Source organism: Chaetodon auriga, chromosome 4, assembly GCF_051107435.1.
Source record: "Chaetodon auriga isolate fChaAug3 chromosome 4, fChaAug3.hap1, whole genome shotgun sequence".
In the NCBI taxonomy this organism is placed as follows: Eukaryota; Metazoa; Chordata; class Actinopteri; order Chaetodontiformes; family Chaetodontidae; genus Chaetodon; species Chaetodon auriga.
Window position 1 is genome coordinate 6,273,986 of NC_135077.1, and position 27,947 is coordinate 6,301,932.

The following is a 27,947-nucleotide window of genomic DNA, read 5'->3' on the forward strand; positions in this document are numbered from 1 at the left end:
AACCTGGGTGTTGTGTGGTAGTTTCTGGTGCCGTGGATAAAATTTAATGAGCCTTTTTCACATGAGAAGTTTTGATGTGTCACAATAGAAACGGCATAGGTGTAAATAATAACATAAATGATTGCTGAATTCCATTTAGCTACTTTACTTTCATGCATACCATGACTTACTGGTACACTTAAATAGAGCAGAGCCATTATTAATGTTATCAGTGACAGCTGTGCTTTTAAGCTACCATGTGTAGTCTGCTGTGTGCACTGTGCATAACTGGACTTGAAGGGGAGGGTACATTTTGAAGATGAACGCATGATTAAATGTGAACACTACATCTCAATTCCTTGAGTCAAAGGAAAACTAATACAGAAGACAATGTGGAGGAGAAGCAACAATTCATACTGCATAATCTCTCTCTCTCTCACTCTCTCTTTCTCCACTCTCATTGAAATATATATTCAATTTACCTCACAGTAAGACACGTTATTATCTGCGTTATACACAGTAACCAGCAGGGGGCGGTACTCTCCCATCAAAGGGAAGACATGGTTCAAATCTTCAGAAACCACAAGCTGGACCTTCCGTTGAGACTTTTTTTGGTTGAAAAACAAGAACAGGTGTGTTCAGCAGTTGTAACATTAACATTAACAAGGGCTCTATTTACTTCAAGCCTCCCAGTGAACCATGACTGTGTGACAGCAGGCCAGCATGCACAATACCAGGACACTGAAACTGAAGCAGTAATTTGAATGTTGAACAGGTGGCACTGAATCTGTAAGTAATTACTGGCTTTCTTACAGTACAGTGTATTGTGCAATGTGATGTTCGTGTGCAGTATTTCCAGAGAGAGTCCAAGCCCATCTACCAATAATACGGGTCTCTTTCTGAAAATGGTATTTATTTTGTTTTCAATGCATCTTATATGAACGCTACTTTATCATGGCCAGGTCATAGGCACAATATGGGGCAGCAAACAGACTGCTGACAATATTTTGTTGCTTTGATGTTCGTGATACCTATTTTGAAAATCAGAGACTGGAGAAGTGGGTTACGCTGCCTGGGAGTGGATTTATTAACTACAGAGTAATGTTTATGTTTAAAGGTAAAATAAAAGTCTGTAGTGTTCACAGATTAGGCCATTTGCACTCAAATTGTCCCCAAAGATTCCCATAGTTTGTTCTTACAAAATGTCATTAATGTGTTATGTAAGATGTTGAAATATTTAGCAGCATGTTTATGTGATCTTGCTATAAAGCAGTCTGTTGCCTTTGTTGTTTGCTTGTCATACGCCTATCATTGTTGATGCTATATTCTACATGTGTGCGCTGTCTGAGTCATAAAGGCTTTTTGATGGTTTGTTTTTTGTTTTTGGCACTTTAACAGTGTCATTTCCCTTTAGTTTCACACCATCTTGAATAAATATAGGAATGACAGAGAGCCCTAGTAGCTCACTTGCTGAACATGTACCATGTAGCCCTTTGCTGCATTTCACCCCCTCTTTTCCCGTCTCTCTCCAACCATCCCAATCAAATTGTCATTGTTTTTATTATTAATGAACAACAAAATTATGCCAGGATTAGAGTTGAGGTTTTATTCAATATTTATTTATAGATATTTATGATTCATGATGATATATTTATTATTCCAGAGTCCATAAATATTAGACTTATTCAGAGGTGCTTCAATGTGATGAGATGTATCAGTCATGTTATTTGAGATTAAGTGCAGTCAGCAATGTGTTACAGTAGTGTGGAAACATTTAACCAGCAGAGGTCAGGGCAAGAGGCATAATCCAAGTCATGCATCTGTCATGTGAATGTGCTCATTATGGGTGAAATACAACATAATACCAAGCTTTGTGATAGTAGGTGTATTCAGTTCCTCCATCAGAGACAATGTCAGACATATCATCAGCTTCTTTCAGATCAGATTGTGACGAACAAAGAGAGTTTTGGTCATGCAGCATACATCACTGGTGAGCACCATGAAATGTTTGCCTCCACAAGGTGTGAAAATCCTCCACCTTGTAGGTACACAAGGATCTCTACATGTTACAGCTGGAGCAGTGCTCATAATCCCCATTATGATGAAACTGTTTTAATCAAGGAAGGAAGACCATTTACTCAACATTTTCAACACCTCACTGGAGACATGTCACGTGCCAGCCTGCTTCAAGTCTTCATCCATCATCCCTGTTCCCAAGAGGCCAAGGACCACAGGACTTAACTTCAGACCCATCGCCCTGACCTCTGTGGTCATGAAGTCCTTTGTGCTCTCACATCTCAAGGACACCTCACTGACCCTCTCGTGGACCCCCTGCCTACAGAGCCAACAGGTCTGTAGACGATGCAGTCAACTTGGCCCTCCACTTCATCCTCCAGCACCTGGACTCCGCGGGAACCTACGCAAGGATCCTGCTTGTGGATTTCAGCTCTGCTTTTAACACCATCATCCTAACTCTGCTTCAGGAGAAGCTCTCCCAGCTGAGCGTGGAAACAGGAAACAGTGCGTGAAGCTGGGGAAACATGTCTCCGATGCAAAGACCATCAGCACCGGATCCCCCCAGGGCTGTGTTCTTTCTCTTCTGCTCTTCTCCCTGTACACAAACAGCTGCACCTCCAGTCACCCATCTGTCAAGCTCCTGAAGTTTGCGGACGACACCACCCTCATCAGACTCATCTCTGATGGTGACAAGTCCGCCTACAGGTGGAAGGTTGACCATCTGGTGACCTGGTGCAACCAGAACAACCTAGAGCTCAATGCTCTAGGTTGCTCTAGACTCCAGTATTGACACTGTGGAGTCTTTCCGCTTCCTGGGAACTATCATCTCCCAGGACCTCAAGTGGGAGCCGAACATCAGCTCCCTCATCAGGAAAGCACAGCAGAGGATGTACTTCCTACAGCAGCTGAAGAAATTCAGCCTGCCAAAGACAATGATGGTGCACTTCTACACAGCCATCATTGAGTCCATCCTCACCTCCTCCATCACCATCTGGTACGCTGCTGCCACCTCCAAGGACAAGGGCAGACTGCAGCGTGTCATTCAGTCTGCAGAGAAGGTGATTTGCTGCAATCTCCCATCTCTTCAGGACCTGTACGCCTCCAGGACCCTGAGGCATGCAGGAAAGACTGTGGCTGATCCCTCTCACCCCGGACACAAACTCTTCCAGACACTCCCCTCTGGCAGGAGGCTGCGGTCCATCAAGACCAAAACCTCACGCCACAAGGACAGGCCCGGAACCCCCCCGACACTCTTTACACTCCACCTCTGCCTCTACTTGTCACACTGACATTGCCATGACTCTATGCGTTACATTAATGCTCAGCTTGGATTTCCTTGTTTGTTTTTTACTTTTTAAAAGCTTATTTTTAGAAGATTTGTCATGCACCAACTTCGGCAAAACAAATTCCTGGTATGTGTAAAAAAGTACTCGGCAGTAAAGCTTTTTCTGATTCTGATACTTAAAAATGAGGAAATAAGGTTGCTTTGTGAGCAACAAACAAAAGAGGAAGCAGATCACAGATCTCACCAGTTGAAGAAGAAAGTACCATTAAATCTTTCATCACACTCCTGCAGGGAAAATATGGTCATCCATAAAGATAAATCAGAGATGACTATTCAAATGGGAAACCCTTCTGATGCTTCAGCCAGGAGTGTTGCACTGACGAGTTACACTGCAGTAGCAGCCACTTCACCATCTTCGCCTGGTGAGACAGAAATGTTGTCTATGTTGTGTTAACCATAAACGTAATATCAACTGGAATGAAAACATTTATCTTGAAACTGGTCATGACTGATATTGCTGTTTTCTCCATGATACCATGGCTCTTTTCTGGCAGCAGAAGGCAGCTGTTGTCAGTGGAAAGGAAAAAAAAAAAAAACAACTCTAAACGCTGACCTTACATTACCCGCTTAGCACCAAATATACAGTCAGCAAAAAATGGTGAACATAGTGGAGGATTGAGCAACAACAAAGTCAGATCTTTCGTTTTTGTTTTTCGTTTTATGCAAAGAAACCTGTTAAGTTTTGCAAATTACAGGATCCAAAAGCCACACTTCACAGAGTGGACAGGAGCCCCAAAAAAGTTTAAAGGTTTAATGATGACTGATAACTGAAGCAAACTGATGAGTCAGAGTCAAACACACTCACAGTTGACAGACATAGGGGAGACAGAGAGGAGACGGGGGGAGAGGGGATTTGTGAAGAGTAGCTGCATGTGTTTTGTTAACACGGTGGAAAATGAAATGAGGAAGAAATGGATCAGCTTACCGTTGTACAAGGCTCAAACATGTATTTATTAAATATTTATTCTGTTTTATATTTGTCTGAATTTTTCCGTACATGTCACCTCACATTAAAGATGAGTCTGACTCTGTTTGACTGAGACATGCCACATTTTCTTTTTCTTGAATAAGACGTGAGTTAGAAGTGTGTTACTGACTGAGAGAGGGAGGGAAACACCCAGCTGAGACAGACAGGGGAATAGACAGGCAGACACATAACACTAGGGAAAAGGGAAACAACACTTGGAGCAGACAGATCCAGCAGATCCTCACAGTGGGTGAAAGGAACCCACCGTGCAAACAAATATGCTTGACAAAATTACTTTATCTGGAAATATTCAGTGTCATGTAAAATTGAAGTTGAAGCTCTACTTTTCTGAAACATGGTGCAACCGCAAAAAAGGCACAAGGACCGAATCAGTAGCTGGAGCCAGAGGGTGGCTTCAATATGGTCAACCTATAGTGGACCCTTTTTTGTCACTCTGATTCCAAAAAAAAGTTGGGACAATGTGTAAAACATATGATAATCTACTAAACCTTTTTGACATATACTCAATTGAAAACATTACAAAGACAAAATATCAATACAATATTTACTGTTTTAGGTGATCAATTTCATTAATTTATGGTTATTCTGAGTTCGATGCCAGCAACATGTTTCAAATAAGTTGGGACAGGAGCAACTAAAGCTCCAAAAACACCTGCTTGGAACATTCCACAGGTAAACAGGTTTATTGGTAACAGGTGATAGTGTCATGATTGAGTATGAAAGGGGCATCCTGGAATGGTTCAGTCGTTCACAAGCAAGGATGGAGAGAGGTTCACCACTTTGGGAACACATGATTGGATGAAGGATATTATTACATGGACTCAGGAACACTTTGTAAAACTGTTGTCAATAAACACAATTTGTTTGCAAATGATTGCACTCTATTTTGGGGTTTTAGAAAAAAAAAAATACAGTCTAAGCTGGTATTACTACCATTCAATAAACTCACATAAACCATGATCATACCCATTATTCCAGGATTTTGAACATACCGTGAAAAATTGTGCAACTTCAAACCTTTCAACTTCCTCATTAACTCTCTTCGATGTCCATGGTTCTTTTTAAGGGAAGTGTCCATTTAACACAATAAGTTTTGGTTCCTCCTTTGATATATTTAAGTTTCCACAGTAGTTACTTTACTCAGTATGTTAAGGTTGGAGTCAATTCGGTCGGTTTCATTTCTATTCTTGTTTCTGAGATGGGTCAGTTTTAATGTAGGGTCTTTGGGGCTTGTGACACAATCCTACCACACTGGTATCATCAAAATGAGGGAGTGAAGGAGGACCTGTTTTCCTCCTCAGGAATGAGAGTTAATGAGGTTGGCTCGCCATTTCCTTCATCAAGAGAATCCAGAATCAAAGGTCCAAGGCACTTCAGGAGCACTCAAAAACCTAACAAGTCTATTACTTACAGTTTCAGTTGTCAATGACCATGGTGAATTATTACATTGTGAAAATTTTCAATATGCTACTTTAACATAATTGCAATTATATGAATTGTTTTTAAACTTCCCAGCAGCATCTTGTACTCTCCATCGTACATTCCATTTTCATTCAGTGTAAATAGTGCAAACATTGTCTTTTAGCTTTAGCTGTAACACCCTTTAATATCTTTCAGGAGGAGTAAATTTTAACAGTTGTAGCGCACCAGTTTCAGCCTGAAACAATGCACACTCTACCTGCAGTAACATGACGACTGTCACGTGCCAACAGCGGGTGTTAGCTAAATTAGCGTAACTTAGCTACAGATTCAGTCACCAACATCTCACAAAAAGGGTAGATAATCCATTGCACACAGGTCCCTGGAGCCTCTCAGTTGTTCTCAATCCTGTGTGGTTGCATACCATCTCATTCAAGAAGTCACAGAGTTAGGGGTTAGGGGTATGTGTCAAATGAGTGATGTTGATGATCCAAGTTACAGGGTTCACCAATAAGCACTTTATATTACAGTATTATCAGAAAAAATGAAACCAGCTGCATAATGTATGAGCCAATAACCAGATGCATTTTGAAGCAGCAGCAGGACTCTACCAGGGACCTGCTTTTCTCTGCTCCTTGTGGGAGGTGCCGAAGTTACAGTTACAAGACGCACATTTGTCTTCATTCTTTCCAGTATGAGTTTAGGAAGAAAGACAATTTACTGAAAAATGAGGAAGCTGAAAGTAAGAATGTGAAAGAGACTGCGTTTCTGCATCAGCAAAGAGAGGCATCAGATCACAGACCAGCACCATTTAAAGAAGACGCTGTGACCAGCATCTTCATCACTCTCCACTTGCTAAAATATGGAGATGGTTTGCCATGAAGTTGAAGATGAGACCTCTATGGAAAATGAAAGCACTAATGATGCTTCAGCCAAGGATGATGCATTACAGAGTCGCTCTGATGAAGATGGTAAAGTGACCGCTGCAGCGCCTGGTGAGACAGAAATCCTACAGTTTAACAGTTTTGAATTCAGTTTTAAAAAGGAACATGAACAACAATGTTAACGTGAATCTTATTTATGATAGTGCAACTTTTAAGTCATGCAAGTTATATTTCGGTTTCATTTTGTAACAGTTTTTCTCCTGTGTTTCGGTGGTCTGTGCTTAGGTAACCACTGACCACTGTGAACACTGCAATTTCCAGGTTGACATGAATTCAATGTTTGAAATTTGACTAAAAAATAGATACATAAAGTCTCAAAAACATAATAAACCCTCTAAGAAAGCAAAGCTAAAATCGACATCTCAGTGTTAAGTGCTGACGTTAACATATTTTTTATTGTTTGTTCAAAAATATTTGCTTTTGCATTGATCGTTCTCCATTCTCCATTGACCGTCTTGTTTTACTTGTTTGACTTTTTCACGAGTGTAATGTCTACTTTAGACCTCTTGTTAAAGTCAACAAAGTATGCCAACTTTCAATACGATACATGTATATAATTTCAAAATTTTAACAGCGTAATTAATGGGACATTGCTTTTTTTCTCTCTGATGAAGAGGAAAACAAAGAGGAACACATAACCATCAGGTGTGCCTTTTGCCAATATATTTGTATCATGTATAATTTTCCTCATAATATGTACACTGCTCAAAAGAAGTAAGGGAACACTTAATCATCACAGCATAACACCAAGTCAGTTAAACTTGAGGAATATCAATCTGTCCATTTAGGAAGCACAAGTGGTTGTAACTGACAGTTACACCTGCTTTCCAAAAAGGGAATGGTTTTGCAAGTGGTGGCCACAGACAATTGCTCTCTCCTGATCCTTCCTGGCTGATTCTTTTCTAATTTTGAGTTCTGTTAGTGTCCTTGTCACTACTGGTAGCATGAGGCGGTACCTGCAGCCCAGTCAGGTTGCATAGGTCGTCCAGCTCCTCCAGGATGGTACATCCATTCATACGGTTGCAAGAAGGTTTGCTGTGTTGCCCAGTACAGTCTCAAGAGCATGGAGGAGATACCAGGCCGAGACCGGCCATTACACAAAGAGAGCTGGCCAGGGCTGTAGAGGGGCATCAACCCAGCAGCACAACTGGTATTTGCTCCTTTGTGTGAGGAAGGAACAGGAGGAGCACTGGCAGAGCCATACAAAATGACCTCCAGCAGGCTACTGGTGTGTATGTTTCTGACTAAACTGTCAGAAACAGACTCCATGTCATAGCCAATGGTACCCTGACTGCTGTTATGTTCCAGGATAAAATAGGATTTTCGGTCTAGTAATAATGGTAGTAGCTATCTGATATGACGCTCATTTTGGTTTGAGACAAGTGTCTGAAATATTTATATGCAGATTATATGGTAAATCAAATCCAAACCCTTCCTTCTCCAGTTTTCATGTTTTTAAGCAATATGTAGCTCCTCACATGCGAGAAAAAAATGCATTGAAACGATCTATTGAGAAGTATGTTTTGTTACATCATTTTGTTCTCAACAAATTACACAATGTACATCAGTAAAGATTTTCAACCTGAATAATTCCTTCATCATGATCCGATGTGTGATTTAAGTGTTCCCTTGATTTTTTGGGGGGCAATTGTAAAAAAAAAAAAAAAGAATTTTATTCAGATGTTTAGAAACTTTAAGGAATATGATTATCACAGGAACCATAGTCCAGTGCTCTGCATTGTTCTGGCTTATGGTAGGTCTGGGTAGGTCTCCAGGGAAATAATGTGTGTGTTACAAAACACAAAACTGTACAGGCTGGTTATTCTGAGCATTGGACTCTTCTGTATCCTACAGGCTACTCTCAACATTTCTTGTGTGACAAACATTGCACATTACCTTCAGGAGCCAAAGATGGAAAGAAGAGTTCCTGCAGAGCTGCTGCACTGTGTCTGGGTCTGTTGTGTCTTCTCCTTCTGTTTGGACTCATAACTCTGGTTTCCCAATGTGAGTACTTTGTTAGCATGCTGATGAAGCCAGAAGAATAGAAGAAATGAATAAAACAGCTTGGTGGTCTTTCTTTATGTGTTTGCTTATGTGTCAAACACAGATACCAAGAGCAACCCTGAGCAGGAAATGGTCCTGTCACAGACCAGTTACAACAACCTGACAGAAGAAAGAGACCAGTTTCAAATCAGTTACAACAACCTGACAGAAGAAAGAGACCAGTTACAGACCAGTTATGACAAAATGACAAAAGAAAGAGACCAGTTACAGACCAGTTACAACAACCTGACTAAAGAAAGGGACCAGTTACAGACCAGTTACAACAACCTGACTAAAGAACGAGACCAGTTACAGACCAGTTATGACAAAATGACAAAAGAAAGAGACCAGTTACAGACCAGTTACAACAACCTGACTAAAGAAAAAGACCAGTTACAGACCAGTTACAACAACCTGGCTAAAGAAAGAGACCAGTTACAGACCAGTTACAACAAAATGACTAAAGAAAGAGACCAGTTGCAGACCAGTTACAACAACCTGGCAGAAGAAAGATACCAGTGTCAGACCAGTTACAACAACCTGACAGAAGAAAGAGACCAGTTACAGACCAGTTACAACAAAATGACTAAAGAAAGAGACCAGTTACAGACCAGTTACAACAACCTGGCTAAAGAAAGAGACCAGTGTCAGACCAGTTACAACAAAATGACTAAAGAAAGAGACCAGTGTCAGACCAGTTACAACAACCTGACAGAAGAAAGAGACCAGTGTCAGACCAGTTACAACAAAATGACTAAAGAAAGGGACCAGTTACAGACCAGTTACAACAGCCTGACTAAAGAAAGAGACCAGTTGCAGACCGGTTACAACAAAATGACTAAAGAAAGAGACCAGTTGCAGACCAGTTACAACAACCTGACAGAAGAAAGAGACCAGTGTCAGACCAGTTACAGCAACCTGACAGAAGAAAGAGACCAGTGTCAGACCAGTTACAACAAAATGACTAAAGAAAGAGACCAGTGTCAGACCAGTTACAGCAACCTGACAGAAGAAAGAGACCAGTGTCAGACCAGTTACAGCAACCTGACAGAAGAAAGAGACCAGTGTCAGACCAGTTACAGCAACCTGACTAAAGAAAGAGACCAGCTGCAAGAAAGATTTGAAGCCCTGACCAAAGACAGAAATGATCTTCACAGAAAGCTTCAAGGTAACTAGAGACTGCAGTTTCTGGAGAGACTGTGAGGGCAGAAGTTGATGCTGAGCTGTATCGCTGGATGTCAGCAGCACTACTCCCTAAGAGTTGGAACGGGAGGAAAGGGTTAGAGTTTGCAAAATATAGGCAGCATTGAAAGGTGCTGAAAATAAAGTTTTAGTACATCAAAAACTGCAGTTTTAACAGGGGCATTTTTGTCCTTAATGTGTTATGTTACACAATTTTCTGTGTGACATAGCTCACAACACCCAGCTCTGTACAGACTGGGTGTTGTGAGCTTTGGCCTCCTGTGTATCCTAAAATCTGCTCTCAACATTTGCCCGTGTCATGCTCTCTGTGAGTCATTTTCATTTATGTTTGTGTCCATTTACTTGGCATCTCACTTCTCTAACACTGGAAAGAGCAAGAGGTGACCACCACGGTTTCAGTACTTACAAGCTATAACCATCACTTGGTCTAAGTGCACCCACTGTATTACCTGAATTAGAGAATTGAGATTGTTCAGGCAGATGATGATAATAACTATGTTTGACTATCAGCATTTCAATCACGCTCCAGCTTCACGGATAAAAGACAATAAAGTGGAAATTGCTATCTGGTAGACTGAACTATGAGAAATAGTTGCTCTGACTGCTCTCTAAATATGTGTCTGTGAGAATTTGTTCTACGCTAATATTCATAGAGAGGATGAGATTCAAACACCATTAGATTAAGTAGAGGAAACAAACACTGTGTCATAGATCGATTAACACAACAGACAATGGAAATTGTACTTCAGATGCTGAGGCCAGTTTGAAATACGTGACTAAGGAGAGAGCTGACCTGAAGAGGATGCTGAATACATTTGGTGAGTATGATGAAAAAAATCTATTTTTAAAGTGAAATTAAACCCACATTATTTTCAGACTGTGAGCCTTCAAATGATACAGCAAACATCCACATTTATAATTGTCTTTTTGTTACATGGCTGAACCATTTTGTTCATCCTTGTTGTGAAAAAGATATTGACGTTCTTTCTGTTTTTCACTGTGCTCAACAAGAATGGACGTATTTCAGAGGTAGTTTCTATCACGTTTCTTCCACCATGAAAAACTGGCAACAGAGCAGAGACGACTGTCTTCAAAAAGGTGCAGACCTGATGATTATCAACAGCAAAGAAGAAGAGGTGTGTGCTGTGTCTGAACATGCATAGGTGGAGGATACATTTAATTGAAAACTTATATCTCTGTTATGTTGTTTACAGTTTATGTCTCTCTTTTTAAACAAGAATTTTGCCAAACATTTCAAGAAGTGCTTGTGGATTGGCCTGACTGACGCAGAGACAGAGGGGAAATGGAAATGGGTGGATGGGACCCCGTTAACTGAAAGGTTCACAAATTTTTTTTAATCAAAATTAGATCACTGCTTTGTGCTTATTTTAATTTTAATTCTCTGAAAAAAAAGAAACAAAAGCTTTTTTTCTCCTCTTTTTTTAGCCACTGGGGGTCTGGGGAGCCTAACGGTGAAAGAGGTGAAAACTGTGGAGATGTGAAGTACCATAGTGCTGAAAACAGCTGGAATGATGAGCCCTGTTCCTATTTGTGCTTCTGGATCTGTGAAAAGAAATTTCTTCCATAAACCTGCATCCAAACCTCAACAGATATCGTCTCCTTTGTGGAGGCTCCAATTATTGTTTTGTGTCAGATGTCCATGAAATGTAATGGGGTCCCCAGACAATGAAATGTAATGTTGGTGCTCAATGGTGATGGTGACCTTTCAGGTAACACGAAAGCTGGGCATATAAAGAGTGTTGCTTTGTGTGACACTGGACACCATAGTTTGCTTCCCATCTCCAACAACGGTCATTTTTTCCTGTCAACCATGAATCTGTTTGTATTCTGAAGATGAGCACAGTCGTCTCTCATCTAACGGAGAAGTTTTCTTTGCCTAAGTGTAACATTACCTTAAACATACAACACTCACATCTGAGTCCTCTCTGGGCTGTTTCTGTGGATTGTTTCGGAAATGACTGACAGTTGTTAGTGTTCTCATGCTTTATTATTGATCTATATGTCCTCTGAATATGAAGGTTGAAAGATTTTTCTGAGAATCACGCTGCCTCTGTTGAAGAAACTACTACTAACGAGCTACTGTTTGTTGTTGTTGTTGTTGTTGTTGTTTAAAGTGGAGTGCTTGCCACTTCTGATTATTGTACATACTGGAGTTGAGCAGGCTGATTCATTATCTCTCTTATGAGAAAATCCAGAAAATCCAGAAAACAATGTGGAAGAGAAGCAAAAATTCATACTGCATAATATCTCTCTCTCTCTCTCTCTCTCTCTCTCTGTCTGTCCACTCTCATTGGAATATAAATTAAATTTACCTTACAATTAGGAATTCTGCCCACCTGTCTCCCTTTAACTCAAGATAGGGTCAAAAGTTTTACCTGACAACATTATTGTCTACAGACCAAAAAAAAAGTTTGGGCTGGATGTAAGGAGTTCAGCATGTGGTGGTGTTGGGCGTTACTAATTTATAATATCCTTTACCTGTCAAAGTATGGAGACACAATCTATGAGATGAACCCATGACATGGAGTGAAGGTTTCCAGCTTTGATATCATCAGATAAGTTAATTAAAAAAAGTCTTCAAAAGTTACATAAAAGCGTATTTGTATGTATTCTTGAGTCAACTTCCATGAATGCTAGAATACCTCGGTATTTATAAGTGCTTAACGCAGTCAGCTGTGGTTTACATATAGCTGAGGCTCACGAGCTGTGTTATACACAGTAACCAGCAGAGGGCGGCACTTTCCCATCAAAGGAAACTTCCGGAAACAAAGAACCAGCGTAACGTCCAATCAAACAAGACTTCAATTTTAAATGAGAAAAGATAGTTCCTCTCCACTGTTACCGAAACCCACAACACAAAAACTGACCCCAGGGCCGGGGTTCTGGCTTATACGAGACTCTTTTGTAGCTAGTCAGTGGATTTTGAGCTCCAGCTGCCTCTCGTCGACAGCTGTTTCATGGGAACCCAGGAGGGAGAGCGAGGTAACGCTGCCGACACTATATGCTCTAGTCCGGTGGAAGCTAGCGACACGTAACTTAGTTAACGCTAACTTATAGCTAATGTTAGCTAGCTACCATGTTATTGGGGGTTTCCTGCTGTTACAGAGCCTGGCATCGCCTGTACATGCTGAAATACACTTTAAGGATACATTTTAATTCAACATGTATCGTTAGTTAGAGTTTAATGTTCTCTGATGGTTCCGCTAGCAAACCGACCAAATTAGCAACGCTAGCTAGCTATTCCTCAGTTAACTGAATCTGTAAAGTTGCCGTTAGAGGTGACTTAACGGCGGCAGGTAACTTCAGACAATAACTTAGTTTGGCTGTTGTTTTGTAATCCCAAATCCATACCACCGTATTATTTGTTACAAACTTAGTGTAACGTACAGTATGCCATCCAAACAGGTTGTTTGTGCCGGCATCTAGTGTAGTAGCTCAGTAGTTCGTGTGTATGAGGCAGGGAGAGATGATTCCCCGCTCTCAAGCTTGCGTTTGCCGCGGTGGGACATTCATGATTGAATTAATGTTATCACCCCAAGAGGACGTACTGAGCCGGCTTTGTGAATAGATAACCGGTGAACATTACCTAAATGAGTCATCAAGAGGTAAAATCACTCTTCATACATAGTACACTGATGGCACCTGAAGTGAGAGCGTATGCCACCTAAACTTAGCAACGTTAAAGATGCAGGATTCTGCTTCCCTTTAAACTCACTCACTGCTCTCTAATTATTATAAAGGAATACTTTCAAGATGTTAAATTCAAATTTCTGTGAAAGGACTTTGGACATGAACCATTACCCTTTTTTCCCCTTCAGATTGGGTAGATGTGGCAAATGATCTACTCAGCAAGTGTCACATAAACCTGATGCTGAGGAAACTGGCGGACTGTGATGCAAACATTTTCATCGCTCTGTATGAAAACATCTTGGGTGAGAAAGTTCCAGGTAAAAGCAAGCAATCTGCAGATCTACCACAAGTCAACACAGTTGGTTACCCATTCGATTTAGTGATTAAGGAAGAAATAGTCGGTAACTATTATCATAAAAAAATAATTGTTTAGGTTATTTTTAAGCTTTTCTACTATTATTTGCTGCTTTTCTATGTGTTATGTGATGATAAACTGAATATCTTGAGATTCCACAGTCAGATGGACAAAACAAGCTATTAATTATTATCTCAATTGATTGACCAAGCGATTAATGGATATGAATCCATATTCCATATTTCCATATAGCAAATAATCAGTGGAGAACTGATGATGAAAATAACTATATATTGCTATAACTTTTTTTAGCCCTAAGCAGTTAACTTGAACTCTAATCACAAGGTCAAAAACACTGATGGTTAATAAGCTGTGAGGTTTTAGTTTAGAGCATGGTCTCCTGAGTGTGCTTAGTACGTCAGGAATGCTTCCTGAGACCATCAAACATGCTCTCATGAGACTGTAAATGTTGCTGAGATCTTTCCTGCATTGTTAAGGACAGGAAAGAGGTAAAGTGAACGATCAAAGTGTTCCAGGAAGTGTGTGAATTCATGTTTCTGTAAGTTTGGCATTGCTGTGTGCATTTCCCTGTTTCTGTGGTCTCATACATGCTCTGGTTATTCACATTGGTGTGTATGTTTGTGTTAAGATTACATTGCAGCACCATGCAGTCAAGAGGAGGACATCCATAACATCCAGTCAGTGATTGATTCACTGTCCCTGGATTACCTTCAGATCAGTCTCTCGCACATTACAGGTATAATAAACATTTTATCTGTTAACAATTAAGATTAAGTCATGTAATGTATCAGAAGAGCAACTGTGATTCACTGCTACATATATATGTAACTGTCACTTGGATCAGCTTGAGATTTAACAAACTTTCATCATCAAGTCACTTTATTTTGGGCTGCACAGCCCAGTCTCCTCACTTTCTGAAGGGGTATGCAGAAACACAAGAGCAATACAATCCCCATATTTGAAGAGTGATGAGCACTGACTGAGTAGAATTCTGAGGATGGTTGTGTGTTTGCAGGGGAAAATGTTGTCAGAGGGGACAAAGAATCCATCAGGAATCTTCTAGAAATCTTCGATGGCCTCCTGGAATATCTCAAGGAGGAGATAAGCGAGGAGTCACAGAATGGTGGTAGGCAAATTCATTTTTCCCTTTCCCTTTCACTTTTCCCTCATCAACTTGACAGATGATATGTATATTTATCCTGACAAAGGCATTTATTAAGATGTGGAGATGGATTTTTACACACAAAATGGCTGTTTCATGTCACAGATTGCTACCGTATAATTTTCAATCACATACAACACAGATTCAAAAAAAAAAGTTTGGACGCTGTGTTAAATGACAATGCAATCAAGCTATGTTTACCAACAAGGTTTTCATGATGTGTTCCCAAGACAATAGGACAGGAATTATACCACAGCCAAATGGTCAGAGCTGTGGATGCCCCAGACTTTGGCCATAGGAACCGTTCACCACACAGCCAGTTTGGCATGCCCTGTATTGAACTGGCTGTTGTGCCCTTTACCGAAAGTTGTGGATTTTCACCGTCTAAAACTGCATGCAATGCAGCAAATAAACAAACTCATATTTCCCGGTTGTGTGATAAACACAAACCTCTAAACACTGTACAGTGCTATTATTAATAGACACGTTTTAAAGTTTACAAGCATATTGTTGCATAATGTTAGCTAACTACGTACACACACAGTTTACAAGTTGCTGTGAGATCTGACTTGCAGCTTATCTGTGTACAACACTCAGTGATATTCAGTTTACAGTGATGTTATTATTATTATTTTTGTTTTTTTGTTTTTTTTGTTTTTTACTGACTGAAGCATAAGGGTCTGTTGAGATGAGACTGTCTGTCTGTCCTTCGGCATAAACCGGGCAAAATGTGTTCTAAACTTAGTTGAAGACCAGCTGGTGTAGGACTGTATAGAGGACAATCCGTCCTCTTTTGGCAGAACTAATCATGCCTTTGTGTGAGTGGGCGGTCCCTCAATCCACTGCCAAAGAGCAATTAGCGGTTAAGAACTATGACTGATGTAGTGTCTGCACTCACACATGATGTGAGATTATGAAAGGCCTAATCAAACTTCCTGGATGTACGATACTGAAATTGGTTCTGTGTACAATAGAAGTGGATAGAGGTCTGTTCACTGTGATGTGAATGCAGAATATTCGAGTTGTTTGGGCCTCAAATCTTTATTTATCTGAGCTGTAGATACATTGATGCAGAGTGGTGTACAACAGTGACAAGCTGTGCCTCTGCGTTTACTTCTTCATGTGGTTAGCATTAGCTGTATTTGGCCATTTACATTTGTCAGAATTGTTTTGGCTGTGAGTCTTTTGGATTTCCCTTCATCTTTTTGAGCAGTGAATTTCACTTTGTTGAAGTCTCCTCTGTAAAAAAAAAAAAAACAGTCTGTCTCTCCCTCCGAGTCACTTGTACTGTCTGTGTCTTTTTTCAGAGGAACTCAATGATTGTCTCAACGAGGATGTGCCTGTTGAAACCAAGGAGCCAACAAATTGCAATGCCACAGAGCAAAAGGAGACTAAACACGATGGAGCATCTTCATCTTCGAGTGGAGAGTAAGAATTAATCTTTGATGCACTTGATATAACATATATAGTACTGTTGCTGCTCATAGAAATGTAGAATGCACAGTTTATTGTGCACTGGAGAATTTTCTTTAGAAATTCATGACAAACTGCAGGTGTCAAAAAAGGTCATGTAAGTACAGTGTGTCTGTCAGTTAAATCACCTTTTAACTCAGTCAGCTCCTGTTGGAGAGGTCAGTCATGTTTATGTTTAAGTGCTGCAGGCTATTGTTAGGAAATAAGAGGGGGAGTGCATCAGAGTCTTAAAAACTTCACTGCCAAAGCAACACTTATTTTTAGAATTTTTATTTTATGATTGACAGTAGCGATTAATATGGGGAGAGAGAGGAGGATATGTGATAAAACTGATTATGTCAGACTTAAACTGGGGTCATCGCAGTCACACACCTCTTGCTCCTTTATGAGGAAAATGCAATGTGTGGAAGAATGAATAGAAACCAGGAACAAAGCAGAAGAACACCAACTCTTCTGTTTGGTTTGAGCTCTCCCATAAACCAAAACAACCTGACGGTCAGGTTTGTTCCACATGACTGTGACTGTGTCATTCGGCTTTTGTGCAGATGTGGGCTTTACATCCTGTTGACACAACAGCCAGTTAGGCTAATTTCTAGCAGTAGCGTAAATCTTGAGAGGCTGGTTGTTATCTGTCAGACACATGAATGATACCTGCAGCTCAGCAGGCTTCCCGGTTAAATTTTTCATTTATTTATTGTTTGTTTGTTTGGTTGGGTGCATTTTGTGGCCCTGCTGCTGCATTTATTCACACTCTTGGATTGTTTCTATTAACTGTATGTCAATATGTGTGTTTTAGAAGTATTAAAAGCAACTGAAATATGTAAGTAACTTTGGTGTCATAGTGGCACTTCCCAACTTTGGTGTTTTTACAAGCAGTGACCAACAAATCCTGCATTTTATCCTTTTAAATTCCACAGTTTTGAGTGAGTAGATTGTGGTTTGATGAATTCGGAGCCAGGATATCAAAGTAAATGGCTATCATTTTAATATATAGTACCTAATAATAGTATGTCTTATTGTCCAGGTCCCCTGTCCTCTCCAGTAAACATTCCCTCCATTCCTGGAGTGCTGAAGAGGTGGGATCAGCGAGTGAGCTCGGGCTGGGAGTCTCTGCACGCACATTCACAGTCAAACAAGAAGGTGAGACATGCAACCAGTCTTTATTTGTCCCAGAGAGACTTAATATACTGTATTTGGGTCTTGCTATCTTTATGCATATAGTATTACCTATAACAGTGTTTTTTTCCCCTCTGGTTTTCCAGATGTTTTTGTGTGTGGTGTGTTGAGTGTTACATTAAGAGTGTCAGGAATTCATTTTCCCTTTGTGGATGATTTTTCAAAATGTAGTTGCTTCTTTGTTTGAGCAATTTTAACCATTTGAAAGGATGTATTGTTTTATGAACTGGTTAAAGTTTCTCATCTAGTTGTCACAATACACAACAGTTACCCAACCTGTCGTGTGGCTTTGCTGCAAACCACAAAGATATTCTGAGATAATTTAGCATTAGCAATCAGTACTTGACAGACAAGGCCTAACTTCAACAACATGAACATGTCAACATGAACCAAAGCAATTGCAGTCATGTGTCTTCTCTGTCACATCGTGCTGCCTTCAACTATGACCTATATTTTGATTCATGTGTTACTATGAAATTATTTAAGGTTTCACATTGTAACTATGATAACTCTTTCAATAAATACCATGGTTAATCTGCTAGGACTGGCTGTCCCTCCTCAAAACTCAGACGCGGTCGCCACCTCCGGTCCTCTGGACAACCAGGCTGCTCCACAGACCGAACCGCTGCACTCAGCCATCGCCCTGCAGCCACCCAACCAGAGCAACACCCCCCACGGATCCGACACAGACCCGCACTCACAAAGCCAACCTCCTGCAGCTGATGGCCTCAGCGAAGAGCGTGTAGGGGACGAAGCAGCTCCTGACACTACAGAGGTAGCCTTATAGTACATCATGAGTTTCAGTTTCAGTCAGTTTGCCTGTTATTTGCATGCAGTTTGATAGGACATGCAAATTTTATCTTCCCAAAATTCTAAAACCAATGCGATATGTCACTGTAGCATCAGCGATACAAGACTGTCTCGCTGTCTTTCACACTTCCTATTTTAGAGAGTCTAGGAAAATACAGGAAGAATAAGCGTATGCTGACTCATTCAAAATGGCTTAGACAAGGAATTGCTTCAGTACATACTTTTCATACTTGCTGACTTTTCTTCATAACAATACTCTATTGTAATATATGGACTTGTACTCCTGTACTGGCCTACAAACACTGTGTGACTGAACCTCATCCTGAGCTTTGTTTATAATTCTTTTATGTACCTAAATCACCACATAAAACTTGTTAGACAATAAAAGTAGTAGCCAAGCTCCAGCACTACATCTGTGTACTGATGCTGAGAGTTTAGTCTTGACCATTTTCTCCTACATGTGTTAAGTGTCCTTTTCTAATTCGGACATGCATGTATTTATCACATTTTAAGGAAATCACTGAAAACACAAAGTGCTGCCTGACCATCTCACCCCTCAGCACACTTGGGAGCAGGTCCTTACATGCACATGAGCTTGGTGTTGTTGCTGCTGACGATGCTTAACCTATGACTGCTTCTGTAACAGAGTACACAATAACAGCAGTAGTCACTAAGCTCAAACCCACAGGAGATTTTTTTCTCTTCTTTGTTTCGAGTGACTTGATCCCCACCATTGTTAGTAGATAGATAGATAGATACTTTATTCATCCCCAAGGGAAATTCACAATATATAGTAAGTTCTTATGTTCTAAAAGCCTTGTGTCTGGTCTCTGACGCTCCTCTATTTCTCGAATGGATCATTTTAGTAAATGGACTTTCATGAGCTGCAGATTTGTTCAGCACTAAACTGTGTCTCAGTGTTAATGGCCTCTGCTCAGCTGCACTGTAATTCTTTTCTTGCTGCCCCTCCTCACTTTCTCACTATCCTTCTCACACAGACCTCTCGATCGGTACCTGAGGCAGTTGTTACCAGTGGACTACAATCTCCTCCCCTTCTCCATTCTCCTGGTGAGTAAAACAAATTTACCTTTCTTTAACTCTGCATCACAGATCATGGGATTAAAAAAAAGCCTGCTTGCACTTGATGGAACTGATAGTTGGAACTGAATGTTGGAGTTGACTGTAGATCTCCAGGGCAGCCAGTAAATAGTACTGTTTATCTCCTATGCTCATGTGATGCTAACAAGTGAAAATCCTCCAGCAGAGTTCAGTGTAACTCAGTTCTTGATGTCATGTTTTGTTCAATTTTCAGCAGCGAGTGAGACGTCTTTATCCAGTCAGCAAAGAGCCAGGACAGAAGTGGAGGGGGAGGCACTAGAGGTATGAGAGCAACAAGTCTTCACTTGTACCAATTTTACAGCAGCCGTTGACCCATGCAGGCACTTTTGTATCTAGTTTTGTGTCATATCCAGCAACACAGCTGGACACAGGATAGTATTACCTTCAAAAATATCAGCACATCTTTTCTTTCCTCTGGCTCATTTAGAGTCTCTCACTGAACAGATTTTGTGAATAAATCACAATGTAATATAAAATAAATGTTAGAGATTATCATATTGTTATCACATGAAGGTAATATCAGCCCTGCTACTGCATCTGACAGGCTCTAGTTTATTAATCTGCTTTCCAGCCATGTTGATATTCTTGTTATTAAGGGAGAATGGAACAATTTTACTTAATTTTTCTCTGTTTGTTTGTTTGTTTGCTTGTTTGTTTTTTTTGTATAATCTCAGCCAACCAACGGGGGCCCCAGGAGAGTTTTGTTCCGCACGCAGCCAGATGTGCTGTTCCTCACCCTGCAGGAAGAGATGGCAGCCACAACCCCTTCTCCACCAGACACTGAAGAGGAAGAGCAAGATGAGGAGGATCTGAGTTACACACGAAGACATCTGGGCAGAAGGATGGGTCACAGAGATAACACAGGCCTCAGGTGAGATGGGTGGGGTTCCAGGAGGAAACTATAGGATGAGGAAAAGAATGTCCTCAGAGAGATTATCATTTTATGTGAGGAGAATTAGTAATGCTTATTGTTCTGACTGTCCAACTGTCTCTACTGTATGGCGTCTTCCTGATTAGCAGTAGTGGGTTGGAGGAGGACGGTTTTGAGGAGCCTCTGTCGCATCGTAGACAGAGGAACAAGCAAGCTGAAGAGGAGCTGCATCACATATCTGAGAAACTCTCCCATCGGCTGGAGGAACTCGATCAGGTGTGTGTCTGTATTTTGTATAAGGTCGCCGTGATTGTTCTGCGTCCAAGCAAAAGTAACTTTGATCTTTTCTCCATGTGTCTGTCATGTTCGAGGTGGGTTTTACTGTATATAGTTTTTTTTATGACATTTTTTTGGATTTGTGTATTTTTCTGTTGTGTGTGCAACAATGTGCAATGTGTAATCCCTGTAGATGCTTAAACGAGTTCTGAGTGAAGGTGGAGAGTCCAGAGAAGAAGACAAGCAGTCCCATCACAGTGATAGCATCATGGAGTGTTGCAGGACTCCCAGACAACACACAGGTACACACACACACATCAAGACTAAGACTCCATTAACACATTTATTATCCAAGAGGACATCAGCAGCCTCATAGAAATGAAGTGTTTGTTTGTTGTTTTTATTTTCACATTTGGTTTGGTTTGACTTAACCATTTAAGATTTTATGCTGTGATAGCTTTTGAACAAATTTAAGTTTATTCTTCATTTAGACATAGGACCTGTGAACCACAGCACCTCCAGGACAATTCTGTCACCACAATAGATTTCATTAGTGCTTTGCAGCGATACTGATAATAAATGTATTGAATTGTAACATGTCTTAGTTTCAGGAACACCAAGCGCTGAATCCACCCACCGGACACGCTCCTTATCTCCCTCCCCTCCACGGGTCCATCACTCCCTGCAGGGACAGTTAGAAGATGCCATGGCAGAGGCCTTGAGTCTGAATGATGGAAGGCAAACCAACCTCACAGCTTCTGATCATTCAAGGCGAGAAGAGTTACACCACAGGCCGTCTCACAGGAAACATATCAAGGTATTAACATATGTTAGTGGCTTCCATTTACATGTAGCACATATAATGTGCTGATATATCAGAGGTGTACGTGTTATCATCAAGAGGATCAAGACATTGCGTATTTGCCAGATTTTTTTTTGTTTTCAGTAATTTCTATACATTCTTCACTCATATAATTAAAAATGCTAAAGAAATCTCTGTCTGTCTTTCAGTATCTAGAGAATAAGGCCTACAAGAAGGAGCTGAAAAGATATGAAGACAAAGAACGGGCAGATCTAGACAAGGCACGCCTCAAAGCTCAGGAAGCCGTAAGTCATTAGTATGATGTGTAGTGTGAGTACAATGAGGGCCTCTCTCTCAGCCCCTCCCCTTCACATCCGTGTTTAGGACACTGAAGCAGAGCTTTGTTTGTTGTTTGCATGTTCATTTAATCCTCTTCACACGATGACGTTAGCACACATTCCACAAATACGCATTCAAACAAATGTTTCTCAATACTCAACTTTCACCACGGAAATATAATTGCACTTCTCTGAAAACTGAAGAACTTTTCTTGAAGTTGTAAGCACTGACTTAAGCCAAAAAGTTGGCATACACTTGATATACAATGGCACAGGGTAAATATCAAATGCTGATTTGCAGACACTATTAAACAAGTGACAATATAAGGATATTAACCTTAACATTAAAGCATTGAGCTTGGAGGAAAATGGGCACAAAGGAACATATTAAAGTGAAATACTGAGCGCTGACTGTCACCACTGTGACTGTTGGGCAATTTGTCCCAGTTTACTAATAGTACAGTGTCTGTGTGTGTGTGTCTCTGTTTCTCTCTCTGTAGGAGCGACAGTACAGAGAGGCCATACTAAGGGATCTTTCCCAAGCGTCCAGACCATCCCCAGCTAGAACAAAGGCCCAGCATAGGTCACAATGTAACACACAAACACCAGGACAGAGATGGCAGGAATCCCCCAGGAAAGCTCCATCAAGTAGGTTGACTCACTGCATTTACAACATGGAGCATTTGTTGATACTTCAACAGGCTGACATACAACTCTGTGTGTAGAGCTGCAGGATTATGGCTGACTTCCCAAATATTAGAATTATGACTCATATTCAAAATGCTTGTTTCCACAACACAATGTCAACTTACCTGTTGTCAGTGCAGTATTTCTCACTACTAGTGTGTAAAACTACGCTATGCTGTATCCTCTTTCACTGCCTTACTTTAATTGCATCCCATATTAGCAAATTAAATGCTGTTACTTTGGGCTGAAAGTACAACTCCACAGAAAGCTTGGCAGAACTGTTTGTCATCATCAAGCATCTCCAACTGGATAATAATGATCCACCTTAAGGTAAAACTGTAACTGGGTTTGTGCCTAAATTCAGGTTAATGTAAGTCAATCACATTTGAGTTGATGCTGGGCCCCTCACGTCTCTGATGCATTGTGGGACTCTGAGACTGAAGATTCAGAAATGCTCGTCTTATTCGGCTGAGATGACAGACTTGGCATTTACAGAGGTTTCCTTTTGGGCAGTGTGTGTGTTTTATGAGTGTCCCTATTTCTCACTTCTGGCTGGCTGGCCCATTTGCGTTGATAATGGCAGAAGTAACAGCTCTGATAGACTATGAAGCGACATTTTCCGTTACACATGGGGCAGTTCTTCATCAGCTGCAGGATGGCCTCCTCATCAACAATGTGCTGCACATAGAGCAGAAAAGAGAGCGGAGAAATGATAATGACACCGAGGTGGAAACATACACAAGTTCTCATCATCCATTTTCACACAGAGATCACGCAGTTGTGCCGCAGAGAGGGCCCTTCATTACTCCGCTTTGCTTTTTTCCGCTGAACCTAACAGCGCAGACAAAATGCCACACCAGTGTGTGATTTTTAGATTAGAGTTTAGCATGTCGGTGTTCCCAAAGCAAAAGAGGTGTGGTGGGCATGAACAACAGCGTCGGCATCTAGTGTGACATATGACATACGCGTCCGGCAGCATTTAAAAAAATAAAAATGGCAGAACATGGTATGAGGTCATGAGGTATGAGGTCAACCACCATTATATGGTGGCGGTTTTTACTGATTACCTGTGTTTCATCAACAAAGCCCCCTCATAAACACCCCAGCACCCATCACATATGACCTTGACGCACTGCTGTAGCTACATATAGCACCTATAATGTCAGTAAATAATCCCACATGCACCTGTAAACCACAACAGATTTTGAAGATCACTCCCTGACTCCCCTGTGCTTCTGACCGGGCCTGGCGGTCTGTCTGTTATTGCCCAGGTGTCTTGCAGCTGTAGAATACAACACAGGCACCCTCCAAACACCTGATTGAAGACAGCACCGTGAAGTACTTCACAACTACAGAAAGTAGCATGGCAGGGAACTAAAACATCCCACTCCATGTTCCCAGGCGCTACCATTATACATCCAGTGTGTGATCCTTTCTTCTAACTGTGCCATCTACTGGATACCCTCGGTTTTATCTTAAGGGAACAACTGCCTCGTAACAGAGCCATTGCTATGCCATTTTTACATGCAAATGACGACATCTAATCGTGCGACTTGCCCATCTGCAGTGATGGAAGGGCTGACAGCCACTGGTAAGCAGTGCAGTAAGCATCCTTACCTGTGCACTCAGATCTTACAGCGTTATACACTCACAAAGGAGCAGGCATGTAAGCTGTATGCAGGATTGTATAGTACAAATATTGAGAAATTCCTGTTTTTGTCACAAACAATATTACAGGTATTGTCACAAGGAAAGAAGAAATAATGTAATGTGAATGTAGTCAGATTATACTGATAATGCTCTGGTTTGTGTCCCCTCTGTCTGTCTCCAGTGAAGGTGAAGGAGAATGAGCTCCTCCCTGTGCTCCTGGAGGAGTTGCCCCACCTTCACATCTCGCCTCACGCCCTGGGTCGGATGTGGGAGCAGCAGATGCAGCAGGTGGACAGGCTCCACGCCCTGTCATCCTCCCACGGCCAGCGTCGCAACAAACTCACCAGCCAGGTATGACTGTGGCCACTACAAGTCACAATCACATGGATTTGTCTGTTGCAGGGCATGCACAGTTTGGTCCCTTTTAAAATCTGGAATGTATGATTTGGTGGATTGATGGATGAATATGTAAAATGTCTGCCAGGTGGAGGAAGCCCAGAGGAAACATGACCTGCTGATGGAGCTAGTCCGCAAAGACCAAGACCACAAGAGGCGTCTGGTGAGAATCAACACACACTCATATGATCCCTTCACAGCTAGCAACACTATCAACAACGGTTCCAATGTTTTTTTTGCAAAATGATGTACATCCACATGCAGAGAGACGTTACACCTGTCCACCGTAGACTTATTTGTCACACCAAGCTGGCCAGTTTCAAGCTAAAATGTTTGTCTTCCAGAGGGACGTCAAAGAGCGTATTCAGCAGCAGAAGTCGACCCAGAACAAACTGAGGGAACAGAGGCAGCAGATAGCACGAGCTAAGAAGTATCACAGCGACTACCATGTGCAGCACCGCGCTCGCCTCATGAAGGCACGCTCCAAGGAGGAGAGGGTGGGTAGTGATAACTTCACATATAGGACTCATGATTACTTAATTTATTTATGTATGTATGTCTAATCAAACAGTTCACAACCCAAATGGATTTGACAATTTTGAAGGCTCTCACAACCTACAAGGAGTCAGTCGACTCAATGGTCTTTACATCTAAATATGTGTGGGGCGTTTGAGAGAGTTGTAGAAGCATAGAGCTTAACTGATATTATTAAGTTTAGGAGTAAACCACAGACCATGTGGTTATTTGGCGGTAGTCTTTTGGATGACATGACGAAGTGTGTGTGTGTGTGTGTGTGTGTGTGTGCGCGTGTGTGTGTGTGTGTGTTTGTGTAGATGTTTCGGCAGCTGTTTGAGGAGGGTTTGGAGCTACAGAAAGTTCGGTTGAGAGAGCAGAGAGCCTTCGCCAAGGAGCAGCGGCTGGAACATCAGAGACGACACCAGGACCAGATCAAGTCCATGGAGAACTACTACAAAGACCAAGTAGGACACACACACACACACACACACACACACACACACACACACACACACTGACCTATGTAAGAACCAGGAAGTCACACGCACTTTGTAGGGTTTTAAAATGTATTTCACAATCTGCTCATAACTTGTTTTCTCTCTTTCAGTTTTCACTACTAGCTGAAAAACTTGCACAAGAGCGGCAAGACATCCAGATTCGGAAAAAAGCTCAAGAAAAGGTAAAAGCTTATTATTCTTATCCTTATTACTGCTGTGAATTAGGGCCGTCACTTTTCATGTGAAATCCCAAGAGGCACGGTACAGTTGTATGACACCACACAGGAAAATAAAGACTTTACTAAACGGCAAGAAACTCTTAAAAAAACACCAATAGATGGACATCACAAATTAATTTGAAGAAGAAGCAAATTCTATATGATATGATAGGATTATAGCACTGGCACTGAAAAATGTGATCACGTTTAGGAGAGTTTCACCTTTACTCGTCCTTCACACCACTGTGCTTTTGCTGTAACGCTGCATTCATGAAGTCAGTCAGAACTATCACTCTGTAGCTACAGACTTAGTCATTTGTAGCTACACAGGTAGGAGCACTAACAACCCAAGTGGTATCAGTGTCCTTAATAACTTCTGTCTTAAAATTTCCTCTTCCCGTTAGAGGTCTCTTGGCAGACCTGGCCCTGCCCCCCAGAATTTGACAAGAATCTGACCACACAAGGAGCCAAATAAAATGCAACAAATTACAAAGATGGTTATTGATCTTCACATCAGTAAACTGAGGGCAGAAGTCCAGCTGCTGTTGTATCTGTTTGGGTTTGTGTCATTTTAAATGGATGGGTCCGTCTTTGGTTCACAAAAGACAATCATGGAACCTTTTTGGGTCGGATGCAAGTTTTCAAACCGCCGACAGACAACAAACACACAGCGCTTGATTTAACCGTATATTACAACATAACTTTGAAACAGAATTGTCCAGGTTTTACTTCGCTGGAGCCTTTTAAAAAACTATTTTAGTGAAGAACATTCATCACTCTCATTGTTTGCAGGCTCTGCTGAAGATGAAGCGAGAGCTGCGTTCCAGGATGGAGCGTGAGATCGGTGAACTGCAGAGGATCATTATCCAGAACGATGAGGACGACCACTTCCAGGACCTGGAGGTTCAGAGGCTGCGCAATCGGGTCCACATGGCTTCCTTCCAGTACAACACTAGTTATCTGCACTGACCAGGGAATCAAGACAAAGGGCTGTTTTAAGCTCCACTCAATCAAGACTGGATTTACATCAGAGGAACAGGCTGCAAAAGACTTTTCTGCCTTTCACAACTAAGGGTACGACATCCTGATGGCTTAACAGTACCGTCTCCTTGGCTTCTTCCTTAAGAGATTTGCACAGCAAGAGGAAATTCACATTGTAAGAACTTCTCAAAATCCTGATTATTAACGAACTGAACACACTGACAAAATGTAGCGACAAGCTTATTTAGCTAACTCTTCCTCTCAACTCAGCTGCTGTACTTGAACTTAACGACACCCTGGGCCAAGTCCCCTTCTTCCATAGGTTTAAGTACTTGATACCTAAGAATGTTTTAAAGTGGCTCCCTCACTGTGCAGTCTTTGTGTACTGATATTGTAGCAGACAACTAGTAAAATGTTCTTCCTCTTGCCAAATAGGACCACGGATGCAAACTTAATGTCACACATAATGATTTTCACCCTCCATTTTTTTCTCCATGTGCAATGTCTCTGTTTTAACCATGCCGGTGGTTTATTTATTATTTAACTTTAATGTCATTTGATTTTTAATTAACCAAGTGTTGTGCTGTCTGATCACCAGGGGCGACGATAGTCAGTCTTTCAAGACTTCTCAGCTCCACTGTGATTGTTTTTTAACTCTCAGCCAGAGCTGAAGACACGGTTGTTTTTCACCAACACATGAAGAGGTTGCAATGTTAAATCACTGTCTACTGATTTTGTGAATTGTATCCAATGACCCAATGCCCCACCACCATCTAATAAATGTGTGGGCTTACTCATCTCCTCTGGGTGCGTCACAATTACGGTGCAAATTATTTGCTCGAGGTGTTTTGGCATTTTGTTCCAGTTTAAGGCTGATAGTAGTAATACACTTCACTGAACAGACCCTGTAAAGAGGCCATTCTGTCTGTACCATGGCAGAATAATGTGAAGGCAGCTGACATTTCAAATTCATGAGGTGTGAAGATCAAATCTTTATTGAACAGGGACATC

General features: G+C 41.2%; 2 protein-coding genes across 6 annotated transcripts; both read left to right on the forward strand.

The window, feature by feature from the left end:
* The first annotated feature begins 6,534 nt into the window (after window positions 1–6,534).
* LOC143319725 (uncharacterized) lies at window positions 6,535–12,435 on the forward strand. The gene is made up of 7 exons (XM_076728907.1): window positions 6,535–6,742; window positions 8,546–8,695; window positions 8,799–9,902; window positions 10,687–10,755; window positions 10,949–11,073; window positions 11,176–11,276; window positions 11,384–12,435. The coding sequence occupies exons 1-7, from the start codon at window positions 6,610–6,612 to the stop codon at window positions 11,523–11,525; spliced, it is 1,824 nt and encodes a 607-aa protein (XP_076585022.1). The 5' UTR covers window positions 6,535–6,609; the 3' UTR covers window positions 11,526–12,435.
* Window positions 12,436–12,753: 318 nt separating this feature from the next.
* On the forward strand, window positions 12,754–27,733 carry LOC143319764 (centrosomal protein of 95 kDa-like). Of its 5 annotated transcripts, none has more exons than XM_076728962.1 (21): window positions 12,754–12,940; window positions 13,777–13,905; window positions 14,593–14,700; window positions 14,980–15,090; window positions 16,434–16,554; window positions 17,624–17,739; window positions 18,318–18,550; window positions 19,584–19,653; window positions 19,898–19,965; window positions 20,379–20,575; window positions 20,722–20,851; window positions 21,045–21,153; window positions 21,457–21,668; window positions 21,863–21,958; window positions 22,492–22,639; window positions 24,510–24,679; window positions 24,813–24,887; window positions 25,069–25,221; window positions 25,558–25,704; window positions 25,848–25,919; window positions 26,748–27,733. In XM_076728962.1, the coding sequence occupies exons 1-21, from the start codon at window positions 12,916–12,918 to the stop codon at window positions 26,922–26,924; spliced, it is 2,667 nt and encodes an 888-aa protein (XP_076585077.1). In that variant the 5' UTR covers window positions 12,754–12,915; the 3' UTR covers window positions 26,925–27,733. The 5 variants fall into 5 exon arrangements, with proteins under 5 accessions (XP_076585077.1, XP_076585078.1, XP_076585079.1 ...); XM_076728963.1 differs by having other exon boundaries at window positions 12,792–12,940; window positions 20,725–20,851; XM_076728964.1 differs by having other exon boundaries at window positions 12,792–12,940; window positions 19,901–19,965; window positions 26,748–27,060.
* Window positions 27,734–27,947: the final 214 nt, after the last annotated feature.